General features: G+C 36.1%; 1 protein-coding gene across 2 annotated transcripts in view; it reads left to right on the top strand.

Moving 5' to 3' along the window:
* The first annotated feature begins 4830 nt into the window (after positions 1-4830).
* The window catches only part of LOC123562417 (protein transport protein Sec31A-like), a 33427-nt gene continuing 23722 nt past the window's right edge, over positions 4831-14535 (top strand). For both annotated transcript variants that reach the window (XM_053537380.1, XM_053537379.1), the window contains exons 1-9: positions 4831-4995; positions 7768-7894; positions 8284-8373; positions 8724-8919; positions 9271-9366; positions 9798-9935; positions 13027-13169; positions 13470-13581; positions 14218-14370. In XM_053537380.1, coding sequence (XP_053393355.1) covers positions 7782-7894; positions 8284-8373; positions 8724-8919; positions 9271-9366; positions 9798-9935; positions 13027-13169; positions 13470-13581; positions 14218-14370 — 1041 coding nt within the window. In that variant the 5' untranslated portion in view covers positions 4831-4995; positions 7768-7781. The remainder of the gene's footprint in view (positions 4996-7767; positions 7895-8283; positions 8374-8723; positions 8920-9270; positions 9367-9797; positions 9936-13026; positions 13170-13469; positions 13582-14217; positions 14371-14535) is intronic.

Raw genomic sequence — 14535 nt, 5'->3', positions numbered from 1 at the left:
CCTTGTGTATGCAATAGAGGCTGTATTTTTCAACTGATATTCATGAAATTTTTTGAGAATGATAACCTTGGTAAAATCTAGGCCAAGTTCGAAAATGGGTCATCTGAGGTATAAAAACTAGGTCACTAGGTCAAATCAAAGAAAAAACATGTGTATGTGATAGAAGCTTTATGTTTCAATTGATCTGCATGAATTTTTGTCAGAATGATTGCCTTATAAAAATCTAGGCCAAGTTCGAATATGGGTCATCTTGGGTAAAAGACTAGGTCATATCAAAGAAAAAGCTTGTGTATGCAAAAGGGACTGCATTTTACACCGAATCTTCATGAAGTTTGATCAGAATGTTTGTCTGGATGAAATCTAGGTCAATGTTGAATGTGGGTCATCTGGAGTCAAAAACAAGGTCAGATTAAAGAAAAACCTTGTGAAGGCAATAGGGGCTGCATTTTACACTGGATATTCATAAAATTTAGTCAGAATGATTTTGATGAAATCTAAGAGGAGTTAGAATATGGGTCATCTGTGGTCAAAACCTATGTCTCTAGGTCAGATCAAAGAAAAACCTTGTGTATGCGATAGAGACTGTATTTTTCAATTGACCTTCATGAAATTTGGTCAGAATGATAGCCTTGATGAAATCTAGGCCAACTTTAATTATGGGTTATCTGGGGTCAAAAACTAGGTCGCTAGGACAAATTAAAGAAAAAACATTTTTGTATGCGTTAGAGGCTGTATTTTTTAATTGAGGTTCATGATTTTTGGTCAGAATGATTGCCTTAATCAAATCTAGGCCATGTTCGAATGTAGGTCATCTTGTCTCAAAAACTAGATCACTAGGTCAAATTGAAGAAAATACTTCTTTACACTTAAGAGACCACATTTTTGGTCCAGTCTTAATGAAAATTGGTCAGAATATTTGTTTCCATGAAATAACTAGGTCAAACATGTTTACACTGTTATGGTGTGTTTCTCAGGTGAGCGACCTAGGGCCATCTTGGTCCTCTTGTTTAAGATACAGCCTTGAAACTTTGATGACATGTACAGTATTGTACATGCACCGATCTTAAAACTGACTTTTAGTGACCATGAATGTGACCTACTGACCTACTTTCTTAATATTTCAGCATCAGTTTGACATTTGATACATGTAGCTCATATTACTCAGGTGGGCGATCCAGGGTCATCATGAATCTCTTATTTCATAAACCATTTGATGGAGCTTCACCAAACTTGGTCTGTAGCATCCTTATGTGTAACATCTCTCAAATTTATCCAAATGCTTTCAGGGGCTGCCAGAGCTAAAACTAAAAAAAAACTTTAAACAACTTCTTGTGAACTGCTTGATTGATTATTGCAAAACTTTGCCTATAGCATAATTATTATGTAAGATATCTTCTGTCAGCTTTCTTCAGTGCTTCTGCTTGGCTCCTAATATAGTTGCAAGAGCTAAAAATAGAAATACCTTTAAACAACTACTTCTTGTCAATCATTTGATGGATTGTCACCAAACTTGGTCTGTTTCATCTTTGTATAGTCCTATTTAATTTGTTCAAATGATCTGCTTGGCTCTTTTTAGGGGCTGACAAAGCTAAAAATAGAAAAAAAATCAGTAAACAACTTCTTCTCATGGACTGACATATGGATCATTTCAAAACTTGGCCTGTAGCATCATTCTTTGAATGGTCTTATCTTAATTTTGTTCAGATGGTTTTGCTTGGCCTCTTTATGCAACTTGGTGTATCATTCACTCAACTTGGTCTGTAGCATTCTTGTATGGACCTTTCATACTTTTATTCAAATGGTTCTGCTTGGCAGCTTTTATGTGCTATCCCAGTAACAAGTAGCAAAAACCTTTTGACATAACTTTCAATGAACTGTTTATTGGATGTTCACCAAATGTACTTGATCAGAAGCAAGGTCTAAAGGTCATAGTACTTCAGAGGGGTGATTTAGTCCCATTTTGACCTGATTTATTATTACCTACTCTCCAGCCCATTCTTCAAAAATACTTTGTGTGTGTATGTGTGTATGCTTCTGGCTGGATAAAAGTCAACTCTGCCACTCGAACTTATACATTAGTAAGTCAATATTGAATGAAGGTTTCAGAATAGAAAAATACAAAATTGGTTACCATTTATTCTAGCTAGTTCTAGTCAGTACTGTCAGTAAATAGCGAATATTCTTTTTTTACCATGCACATACTTTAATAAATTTGTATTGTAAAGAATAATGGTGACTTTTTCTTTAACACTGCCATTGTCCTTGAAGAAAAGGTAGGTTACAAATGTTTAAAAGGGTCCTCGGTTGTGTACTGCAGCCCTTGTAAAATTGTTACAGGGTCCACTTTTCTTTTGATTTTTATTCAGCACTGACAATATTCTTCAAGAAAATGTAAGTTACAGACATTTAAAACGGGTCCTGATATGTGTTGCAACCATTGGAAATATGTCAATTTCATATAGAATAAAGAAGAACAGCTATTTAGTGTTAATTGTAATCATAAATTGTCAAAACCCATAGTATTTCTGATTATATGCAAACATCTAGGCATACAGACACTAAGCAGGGTATTGGCGTGAAAAGAAATGGTAGTCGCATAGAAGGTAGTAATTCGCCGGATATGCCTCCGTGGTCTACTCGAATGTAGTCCATATCAATATATAGGGCAATTTTCCCGCCTAGTAAAGGCCATTTACATGCCAGATATATTTAGCTTTATTGATGTTTGATTACAAAGAGGAATGTCTGCAGATGATTTTAAGCTACGTTATATGCTTCGAAAATTTAGTCGAAACCGTTTTGTAAAAAGTAAAGGTGAAAGCAGGTATTTTCTGATGTCTGCCTACATAATAGGAGCGTTTTCATCATATGTCTCAGTCACATGATCATGTTTTCACTGCATTACGATCAACCCCATATTTTTTGTATCTTTTAATTGCCTAAAGACAGACCTTCAAGACAAGGATAGTCTCGCAGGAAGTGAAAGGTTAGAAATGCTGATAAAACATGTTATAAATTGCTAGTTTTGCATAGAAAACAGTAGCAGAGGCATTTAACCCCTTATAACACGTAGAGCTATTTTCCTTATTTATATTTTTTAGTTTTAGCTCATCTGTCTGTCATGGAAGCTCTGATCAGCAATAAAGCTACGCAGCTAGCCAGGAGAATGCAGAGCCTGAGTATAACCTGCAAAGTAGCACTTCAGTGGATTCCATCCCATTGTGGACTTGCAGGCAATGAAGAAGCAGACGAATTGGCTAAGCTAGGAGCTCAGTCAGAACAACCAACAAAACCTGTGAGTTACAAGGAGAAAGTCTGCATCATCAAGGCACTAACGAAACCAAGGATGGAGGAAGATGCTTTTCATCTCCTTGGTCGGTCTGAACAAGTGATGATGGTCAGGCTCCGCTCAGGGTACAACAAGCTCAATGCTCACATGTACAAGAAATACAGACTGGCATCATCGCCAACTTGTCCATGTGGTGAGGAAGATCAGGCTGAGGAGCATATACTTCTGAGATGTAAAAGGCATGTCCAGGAGCGAGCTGCGACTTGGCCGATAGATACCTCAGTCCACCAGAAACTGTATGGAGCCATTGAGGATCTGCAGCAAACCACAAGTTTCATCGAGGCTACTGGTTTGACAGCGTAGTCGTGAAAGAAGAAGAAGAAGAAGAAGCTCATCTGATTTTTTGAAATAAAAAGATGAGTTATTGTCATCACTTGATCGGCGTCGGCGTTGCCTGGTTAAGTTTTATGTTCAGGTCAGCTTTTCTCATAAACTATCAAAGCTATTGCTTTAAAACTTGCAGCACTTGTTCACCACCATTAGCTGACTCTGTACCACAAGAAACATAACTCCATCCTGCTTTTTACGAGAATTATGGCCCCTTTTGGACTTAGAAAATATCAGATTTCTTGGTTAAGTTTTATGTTAAGGTCAACTTTTCTCCTAAACTATTAAAACTATTGCTTTAAAACTTGCAGCACTTGTTCACCATCAAAAGCTGACACTGTACAGCAAGAAACATAACTCCATCCTGCTTTTTGCAAGAATTATGGCCCCTTTTGGACTTAGAAAATATCAGATATCTTGGTAAAGTTTTTTGTTTAGGTCCCCTTTTCTCCTTTACGGCCAAAACTATTGCTTTAAAACTTATTCGCCATTAAAAGCTGACACTTGGTTAAGTTTTATATATGTTTAAGTCAAAAGCCGACACTGCACAGCAAGTAGAGTAACTCTGCATTGCTTTTTGCAAGAATTATGGCCCCTTCTGGACTTAGAAAATCAGGGGTAGGTCAATATTTCTATTATACAGAAACAAAAAATCAGATGAGTGTCTGCATCCACAAGGCGGTGCTCCTTTTTTTCTGCTGAAATGACATGGTAGATCTATGCTTGACATGTAGGTAGCATTTTCACAATGAAATGATAACATGTCATAATTTGCCATGCATACTTAGGTCATACACCACCACTACAATTTGGGGTATAATTTTTTAGCTGATTTTGCAGCTGAAAATATTTTTCTTGCATTAAATATGACACCCACTTTCCTTTTGATTTTGTTCAGCACTGACAAACAATATTTTTCAAGAAAATCTTAAGTTACAGACATTCAAAATAGGTCCTGATGTGTGCTGCAGCCAATCGAAATATGTCAATTATCAAAGAAGTATAAAATACTTTGATTTTATATTAAAGAATAAAGAAAAACAGCTATTTAGTGTATTTCAACCCCGACTTGAACTTACTTAATAGTGCTCTGATACCGACGAAGAAATGTCACCATAACAGCAATAAGAAATTACGATAACCGGAACGATGAATTGTGGGATATGTGTCAATGCCACGTCTTGACAATTCATCGAATATTTTAGTATTTATTCGATTATGACAAGACAGTTACGATAAAAAAGTTTATATAAGCTTTTGCAATTGATTCAATACCCCAGAAGTGCACAACCCATATATATCGAACACGTATTTTTAAGGTAAGGAAGTAACCGGCTCATAATTTTCAAGCCGGATGAACTGTCAGTGTCAACTAAAAACAGTAAAGTCTAGAGATATCCCAGACTCACCAGTTTCGACGCACATAACAAGCAACATGGCCGCGCTTTTTTATTCAGTAACATACGTGACTCTATTAGATGTTGCATGTGCACAAACCTTTTATGCATTGAATCATATCAAAAACATCTTATTCTAAACAACTGACTGCCAGAAATCAAAAGGTAAACAACAACTAGTGTGGTCGGCCATACTTTTTTCTAACACACCTATTTCGACGCATCTTACATGATACTTGTTACGAAGCTTTTGATTGGCTTAAATATTTGTGCAATCACTGTAAGTAATGTGCTACACCATAACTGTCATGGACGATGCAATAAAACCTGACACAAAAGCAGATGCAAGTAGATAATCAATATTAAGGCCAAATGATATAAATAAATCTGAAAACATTTAAACATTCATGAACATAAGGTGCTAAGAACATAAATCATCTCTGTGCTTTTTTAATACACACTGTCTGATGTTTTTTCTTTCATTTTTCTGGACTGCAGTGTTTACTGAGAAATTGGGCACATTTTGTTTTATACAAAACTTTAGATGAACCCAGTGTTCGCAGCCTACTTGACAAGAGAAAAAAAATGAAGTGAGTAGTAATGATCGCATTGATATATAATGCGTACACATTCCAAAACAGTACATAAAATAGTGCGACTACAGATGTCACATGGCAGTGATGTGACCTTGATAGCACCAAAGTCGGCTGCAGACGTACAACAAAATTTCCAGTAACTTTTTTAATCTAAGCTTCCACAGGGACGTTTTTAAAATGGATGAAAATTTGCATTAGTACAAACATTAAAAATCATGTATAGGGTAAATGTAAGTTGATAAATTTCTTCAAATCCTGAACTTTCCAACTTTTTTAACGGTAAAATTAACCATGATGTTTTCTGTCATTACACCGAGTAACTACGTCATCGGAAACCCCAAGTTAGTCGAAAACGAGGTCAAAACAAAAATGGCGTCGAAATAGGTGTGCGTAAAATTACGTGGTGCGACGATAGTTCCTCGAATTTTTGCGTTATTTATCACAAAAATGTGTATTGTCAGTCAGTGTGCAGGACTTAACTAAGGAGAACAAATAGATGCGATCCTGCTGGACTTCTCCAAGGCCTTCAACAAGGTACCACACCAGCGACTCCTATTGAATTTGAAGCTCGACCACAAATTTATGCCAATGGTATCAACAGGAATACCTTCAAGTGGATCCAGAGTTTTCTATCCAACCGCAGTCAAAATGTCATTGTTGAGGGATATTTATCATCTTCTGCACCCGTGACTTCCTGTGCCCCACAAGGTACTGTCCTTGGTCCTCTGCTCTTCCTTATATACATCAATGACCTACCACAGAAAGCATCATCAACATCCCGCCTTTTTGCAGACGATGGTCTCCTATACAAGAAAATCCGCAAAGAGCAGGATGCTTCTGCGCTACAGGATTACCTTGACCGTCTGCAAGTTCAACAGTGGGAGAAGGACTAGCAGATGTCATTCAACCCCTCCAAGTGTGAGGTTGTCAGAATTACTAGAAAACGTAACCCAATCAGAGCCAAATATTCCATCCATGGCCACGACCTAGCTGAAGTAACTTCCGGCAAATATCTTGGAGTCACAATCACTAACAGTCTGACCTGGAACGCACGCGTCAACGCCAAAACCAAGAAGGCCAACAACACACTTGGTTTTCTCCGACGGAACATATCTAGATGCCCAAGGGAAACAAGGGCACAGTGCTACACCAGCCTGGTCAGACCCATCATTGAATATGCCTCAACCGCATGGGACCCCCACACTAGCAGGAACATCCAGCAGCTGGAAGCCATACAGGGTTTTTATCATCTTTTACCGCTTTCTATCTTTCACTGTTCCCTCATCACAACGACCTTGTACATACATGCAGTGGGCCCTGCATATTAATGGAAGAAGAAGAAGAATGTTTTTGAAGCAATTATGGAAAAGTGGCATACGACATTTGGTGTGTTAAAAGTGTGATCACCTAAACTTGTTTTTTGCTTTAAAAATTAATTGAATTCTTGGTAGAGGATATCCATTATCCACACAACTATAAAGCTGATAATTTTCTTTATCAGCATGACAGTCCTGCTGATTATTTCCGTTATTCGCAGAATGGTTGTGCTGATTATTTTTGTTAATGGCTTGACAATCATGCCTGGAAATTCATGCCGATTATTTTAGTTATCCATACGAAACCACCCATACAAATAAGCATGTTGTATACATAATATGTAAAAGTTTAGCTTTTCAGATGTTTTTCCCTACTTATCAGATCCCAATAGTACTGGATTATTTGACAATTTTTAGTGTAGAAGTTAAGAAAAACAACAATTAGGTATAAAAATGAATAAAGATATTCTGATATTAGTTTTCTGTGCATTATTTTGCTTTATTATTCTGCAATTAATGAATTGAGTATGGCCATATGGGTCTAGAGATCTGGTTACCAAACCTCTAGCTAATTCCTTTTTTGTAAGAAGTGACTAGCGGTCTACTTAATGTTCATGGTTATGTTGTTTTCTACACATTATTTAATAATTTATTACAGTCATGTTCACCTTTTATAAGTTTTAATCTTTTCTTATCCTCAATCTTCATTTATAAGAAATGCTTTTGCTTTCAGAATAAAGAAAGTATAGTTTAATTTTCATTTTTTTAACATTTTCATACAGGGTTCAGCTTCAGTATGAAGGTGAAAGAAATAGGTCGTACCGCTAATATAGCATGGTCGCCCCAGCCACAACACCCAGTTTATATGGTTGCAGGAACAGCTGCCCAGCAACTAGATGCCACATTTAGGTAACCTTTTTCTTCCAACCTTTTTAGTAAAGAATAAAAAATCATAAGAAATTCCATACAAAAATTTATGTTGTGAGGAGTACAGTTCATCTTCAAAATTGACTACTCTGGGTTTGAGAAACTACTAAGCAAAGTTTCCCTGTGAAGTGCAAAAACAATGTTTCAGATGAAATAAATTAACCGAAACTCTAAGTTATGGTGATTGGTGAATAAAATCAGTATACTAGTAGTTTGATACTCCATTTATTTCTTTTGATGTTTCTCTATGTTGCATAATACACATTATACTAAAATCTTTGTAATAGAAGATATTACAGTTTTCATCCCAGCTGTTAGTGAATATGTTGAACTGTTGCACCTACTAATAAAAGTGTTGATATAAATTTCAGCACCTCTGCAGCCTTGGAACTGTACAGCTTAAACCTTGGAGACCCTTCACTGGACATGCCCTTGGTGGCAACCGTACCTTCAGATTGCAGGTTTGAATGATTTCATGAAATTTTTTTTCAGGGATTGTAAATTTATCCATTTTAAAAGGGTGTCTAAGGTTACCTGAACTGATTTACCTGGGTAGGTGACGTCGTAAGTTACTTTGGATATTCCCAGGAGTTATAGTCTTTAATTCACATTTCAGCCACCTTGTTAAGATTTTATTTTGCAGATGTATCACAGGCATCCTTACTAACATCTAAATGTGATTCTCTCTTTTTTTGCTGATTAGAGTTAGAAAAAACATATATTCAAATGATTTTGATTTAGTTGTTTAATGTCTAAGATTTAAATACTCAGAATTTACAATTGATTTTTATTGTGGCTGCATACTTTCCAGATTTCACAAAGTTGCTTGGGGATGTTACGATGTAACAGAAGACCTTCCCAATGGTGTGATAGTTGGAGGTGCAGACAATGGTGGGCTGATGGCTTATGATGCCTCAAAGTTCATCAAGGGAGACCAAGACTGCTTAATGTTCAAAAAAGACAAACACACTGGTGCAGTGAAGGCACTGGATTTTAACCCATTTCAGGTAACATACCGAGTTTTACATAAAATTTGGTTAAAGATTTCTTTGTAAGATTGCTGCTAACCTAATGTGTTTTCTAAAATTGTAAAAATTATTTTAAGTAGCAACTTTTATCTATTAATACTTTTATCTATTCTATTAATATTTCTGTGATAATAATTTTGGAATGATTTTGAACGATGGTGTCATTTGTTCTCTTTCATATGGGAAAATCTTATGATATTGATCCAAAATCCAGGAACTCTTGCAGGGCATTATGAACGTTATGTAACGCTAAAAAATCATTAAATAACCAAAAAAAAAAACAAACAATAAAAATGTAACATTTAATTCCACTCTCATTTTCAATTTCAGAATAATTTATTAGTGTCAGGTGGAGCCGAGTCAGAGATTTTCATCTGGGACATGAATAATCCAGACAGTCCGATGACTCCAGGTGCAAAATCACAGGTTAGTTTTCGTAGATAATGCATGTCAGTATATTGAATAAATATTTGAGACTGAGATTACATTAAGATATCACAGAATAAAGTTCAAATGTATTTAAATAAAGCACTTGCACATGTTTGTTTATTTCTACGGCTTATTTAATAAAACCAAAACATCACAGATACCAATTTCCAAAAGATCCTAGATGTTATTACTAAAGTATATAAAAATATTTATAAGTAACCTTTGCTAATGCTGAATACAATGAGATTTAAAAATTTCCGCATGGACAATTATCTTTAATAAGTTTGTAAATGGATGTTAATTTTTCTCCTCTAATTACCTGATCATTATCAATGAAAGTTTAGTATAAGGATGTATAGTAGGTACTCAGCTGAAGCTGAAATGTTCTTTTAGCAGTCCTATTAATAGTTGAGTTATGTTTCTGTTAGCCACCAGAGGAAGTTACGTGTGTATCGTGGAACAGACAAGTACAACATATCCTGGCATCCACATTCACTGCTAGATGTGTTGTCTGGGATCTACGCAAAAATGAACCAATCATAAAAGTCAGCGATAGTATGTCAAGGGTAAGTTTTTTACTCTAGTGTCACATGCATTGAAATGGCTAGGTTCAAGCGTTAGAATAAATGTTTTAAATATATCATTACTGTGCATATTCCAGGTATAATTTTCATTAGACTTTAACATTTAATGAGGGACTTAAAATCACTTGCTGCTCGGAGTTCGGAATCTCACTTGGGGTGTTAGTGTTTCCTGCAGACTCTTAAAGGGGCATGGTGCTTCCCTTGAAAAGGGACACTTTTAACGCGCGGTTTGGCATTGAAAGGGCATTCGTCCAAGAACGCTTGCCGGCGTCATTTTACATACTATTTTCTCATTGAATTTGAGATTCTTTCATATCTCAGATATGGGATAGATAATTTGTATTATTCTTTATAATGCCTACCATGTTGTGAAAGTGCTTTCCTTTCTTTTGTTTAAAGATGACACTGATGATTCATACTTTCAAACATTCTTATTCTGTTACCCACATGAAGTGCTGGCTTGCATTTTCAGAGACAGATTTCAGGTGATAATTAATTAGTTCTGGCTACCATAACTTAACTGACGCTATTTTTATTTTCTGACGGTCGCGTCCATATATATAGAGATCCATAAAACCATATAAACATCTCTGAGCTGAATATTTTTAGCTAATAATTAATAAGCAATAAGTTTATTGAACAACTATCAGTGTGCAACTTTATTTTGTCAATCATCACTGATTTACGTTAAGAGGATACTGGCATGCAAGTAGTCCCCGGACAGAAATCGCATATATTTCGTCCCCAAAAGCTTAAACAATGTCAAAAATAAAAACGATTAACATATATAAATACCTTAGCTCCGGTATTACCAGTTTAGGGGTTTTCCTGTGAAATGACGTCACGTTCGCGGGGAATAAGCGAGGCCCGAAAAGGGGTCTGTAGAACGTCAAATTTTAACATGCTCAATAGTAATGCCCGGACACTATTTCTTCATGAATATATTTATTGGGAACTGCCCATATGAGCTGGAATTATGAAAAAGACAAATGATATTTTATATAACTGTAAAAAGATCGAACGTTTGAGTCAAATTTATTTGTCCCAGCCACACGGAAAATTGCGACAATAAAAATAGAATAATCATGCTTAAGTCACGGGCAATAACTGATTAATCGAACAAATTATGAAATATTTTAGCATATTACGTATTGTTGTCACAAAGAAAATAAGTTTTTTTTGTTGAACGTGTATGTATCGTCTGCTAGTCGTGAAGTAAAGACATGTAGCCTTAATTTTAAAACCCTTCAGTAGGGCCTTTCTTGCGCATGCGCAATAAAAACGGAAGCCCCGCCAGTGGACATGTAAACAAGTAACCATGCGGAAGGATTTCCACGATTATTATATGCATATGATTACCTATAAAAAAATAAACTTGATAAACTTCTCCAAAACAAACGTCTGTATGATTAGGCATAAAAACATGTAGACGAATCGGGAAATTAGAGCGTTGCGGGAACGTGTCCGGTGACTACTGCTGTCCGGGGACTACTCGCGTGCCAGTAGGCAGTTCGTCAAATCTACATGTAATCAATGACTTTGTACCTATATTGCTGATTAAACCCATTGTTCTTCCTTGCCAGTAAGATTTAGACGACCGCTCGAGTCGGAAAGTTATATTTTGCTAGTGTTTTGGGCATGCGAAAACGAAAGTAGAATGCGACGTAAAAAGTATATGCTGTGAAATTTGCTAGATTAGATCGTCTGCCACTATTTTTATCACTCCCCCGTTGCTCGGAAGTTTTTGCGATACATACAGTGACTGACTATGAATCTGTTTTTTTCCATCTAATCACACATTATTCAGTAATATAAACATAAATGTGAATTATAAATACCTACGGTTCATTGCGAGTAATAACTCAAAATTTTAGGCTTGCTTGACGCATGCGGCTGTGCACTTTCATCTTAAATTTCGGCCTTATAAAATCATTTTGACAAATTATTTACGAAAACAAAACTAGGGCCTTGCTTAATCGCTAAGTTATCGGTTATTTTCATACCGATGTACGTTTTCAAATTTTCAAGATGGCGACGACTTCTGCATCGGCGCGTCATGAATGTGCTTTGGAAAGTACGACTTCGTAATATTACAAATCAAGACATCGGTCGATTTTAATGAATTTGGTATCATTCTAAAGCTTAAACGTTTATCTTATTATTTTTATAAATGATATCCGTAAAGGAATAAAATAAATCTTGTAGATAAAATCGATATAAAATATTTTGAGTCTGGTCAATTTTCGTGGGTTGGTCGGCGATCGGCAAACCTTCAATATTTTATTTTTAAAGGCCTAATTAGAGCATCGAAAATGTGCGATAATCAATCTACATTTTAAAGGATTATAACCTTTTAAAATAATTATCGTTTAATTGACCGTTTTCAATCATATCTTCCGTAAAAAGGCTACATGTTGCTTCACCGTCGATGTGCTAAAAACAACAAATTTTCATCTACTGTTCCCAATTAAACTATCATAAAACAGTCATTGATTGCATAATCCTGTCAGTTCTTAATCAGGGTCATTCACGGTTGATGCACCCACGTGTCGACCTGTTGATCACAGCCGCTAATTGACGGTACAATACACGGAACATGGCCCGCGGACATTGGCTTTCCAGACTGGTTTTGAAAGGACACTTGTCAAGATAAATATACAAGCTTCATAGAATAAAAGGGCACGTGGCGCAAACGGGCGGGTTGAAGGGCAGCTTGGCGGTACTTCAAACGGGGCATGGCGCTGCGCCATGTTAAAAAGGCCTGCAGGAAACACTAGGTGTAGAATTACTTTATGTGAGGAAGAAAGCCGTCCAGCTGGCTTGCAGGAGGCAGCTTGTTCTAACCAGGTGCTTGGCATTGCCTGAAGTAATTCTCAGAGAGATACTTGTAAAGCTGTACAGACTTCTTTATGTAATGCCTTTGTAAAATGAAAATCATGGACTGTAGATGTAATAAGTCTATTTTAGTATTCTTTACACTTGTGATTGATTTACTCAGCTAGATATGTAAGAGATAGAAGACCTTGATGTCTGTTGATAAAAATAACACTTGTGACATTAATGTTTATGGCAGATAAAACCAAAGTTAGTGTCTTGGAACCCAGAGGTGGCTACACAGATGTGTTTATCATCAGAGGATGACCATGCACCTGTTATACAGCTGTGGGATCTAAGATATGCCACATCACCTGTCAAAGTTTTAGAAAACCATCAAAGGTAACGCATTCAAATTATTGTTACCAGTCTCTCTTCATTCAAACAAAATTTAAGACCATCAAAGGAAAATGGCTCACAGATGTTTGAACTTCCAAGTGAAAGACACAAAAGTTATCGATCTTTCTTCAGTACAACACCTGCTGCACGATTACTGGTAATTAATGAGAAAGTCTTACTGACTGCTGCCTAAGTTTCAGACCTACCCATGAACCATTTAATGTTCAGCCTTACTAATCAATAATCATAGTGTTTTTAAGTATGACATGTCTTAATGAAGATGTATTTCTTTGTCATTTCCAGAGGTGTATTGAGTATGGCATGGTGTCCCAAGGATCCAGACCTATTGCTCAGTTGTGCCAAGGACAACAGGATCCTATGCTGGAATCCCAACAGCTCTGTACAGAATGGAGAGGTATGAAATAATCTAAATAATCTCAGAAAACTGAATGAATCATTCTTTTGTGAAAATCTTAATGTAATGTATCATTACAGATTTCATAAAATTGTAAAAAATAAATCTGAAACTGTTTTCAAGTATGCTATGTTTCTCTTGATGTCAGACAAATTATGTGATCATGGGATTGAATTACTCCTTGTTGCACACATGTCCTTTGTGATATATTATCAAAGATTCTAAGGGTGCAGTTTCATTAATTCTTAGCCACTGCTTGATGTTAGGAAGTTGTTTCTCGTTGAGAATAAATTATAGTAGTACTGGCTAGAAACAAGAGACATAGTTAGGTCTGCTGACTGCTATTATATATCAGCTTCAGTATTTAAATATAATGGAATGTCACTCACCCGAGTATCTGTGGCTCAAGCACAGGTTCACAAGAGCATTTAATTTCCTGCTCCGCCTTATATTTTCTACATTTTGATAACTTGATACCGTGTAAAACTAAAGCATTTTGATCATTCCTTTGCTGCTTTGAGCTATCTGTGTTTTACTGAATTTCCCATTAGCAGTCCCTAGTTTCAAAACCATATGTAGAATTGTTTGTATTTGCTTTAGAAATGGTATGTTATTTTCATTTCCTTTTATTTGCAGGTTGTATATGAGATTCCAACCAGTCATCAATGGAGTTTTGATGTACAGTGGTGTCCAAGGAATCCAAATGTTATATCTAGCTCATCATTTGATGGCAGTATCACATGTTACTCTCTGATGGGAGGTGGACATCCCATTCAACAGACAGACAAGGTAAATGCCATCTGAATGTATTTTAGATTTTTTTGGGACACATTAGTAGTAAAATATGTGATCTGTATTTTGGTATGCTAATTGTAATCCTGATGATGATAGATATGTATCTGCTTGAGAGGAGATAAGAAAAAAACTATATCAGCCTACTTTTTATCTTCACTT

This window comes from Mercenaria mercenaria, chromosome 2 (assembly GCF_021730395.1).
Source record: "Mercenaria mercenaria strain notata chromosome 2, MADL_Memer_1, whole genome shotgun sequence".
NCBI lineage: Eukaryota > Metazoa > Mollusca > Bivalvia > Venerida > Veneridae > Mercenaria > Mercenaria mercenaria.
Note: the sequence above shows the minus strand (reverse complement) of the source record. Positions and strands in the feature narration are given on the sequence as shown.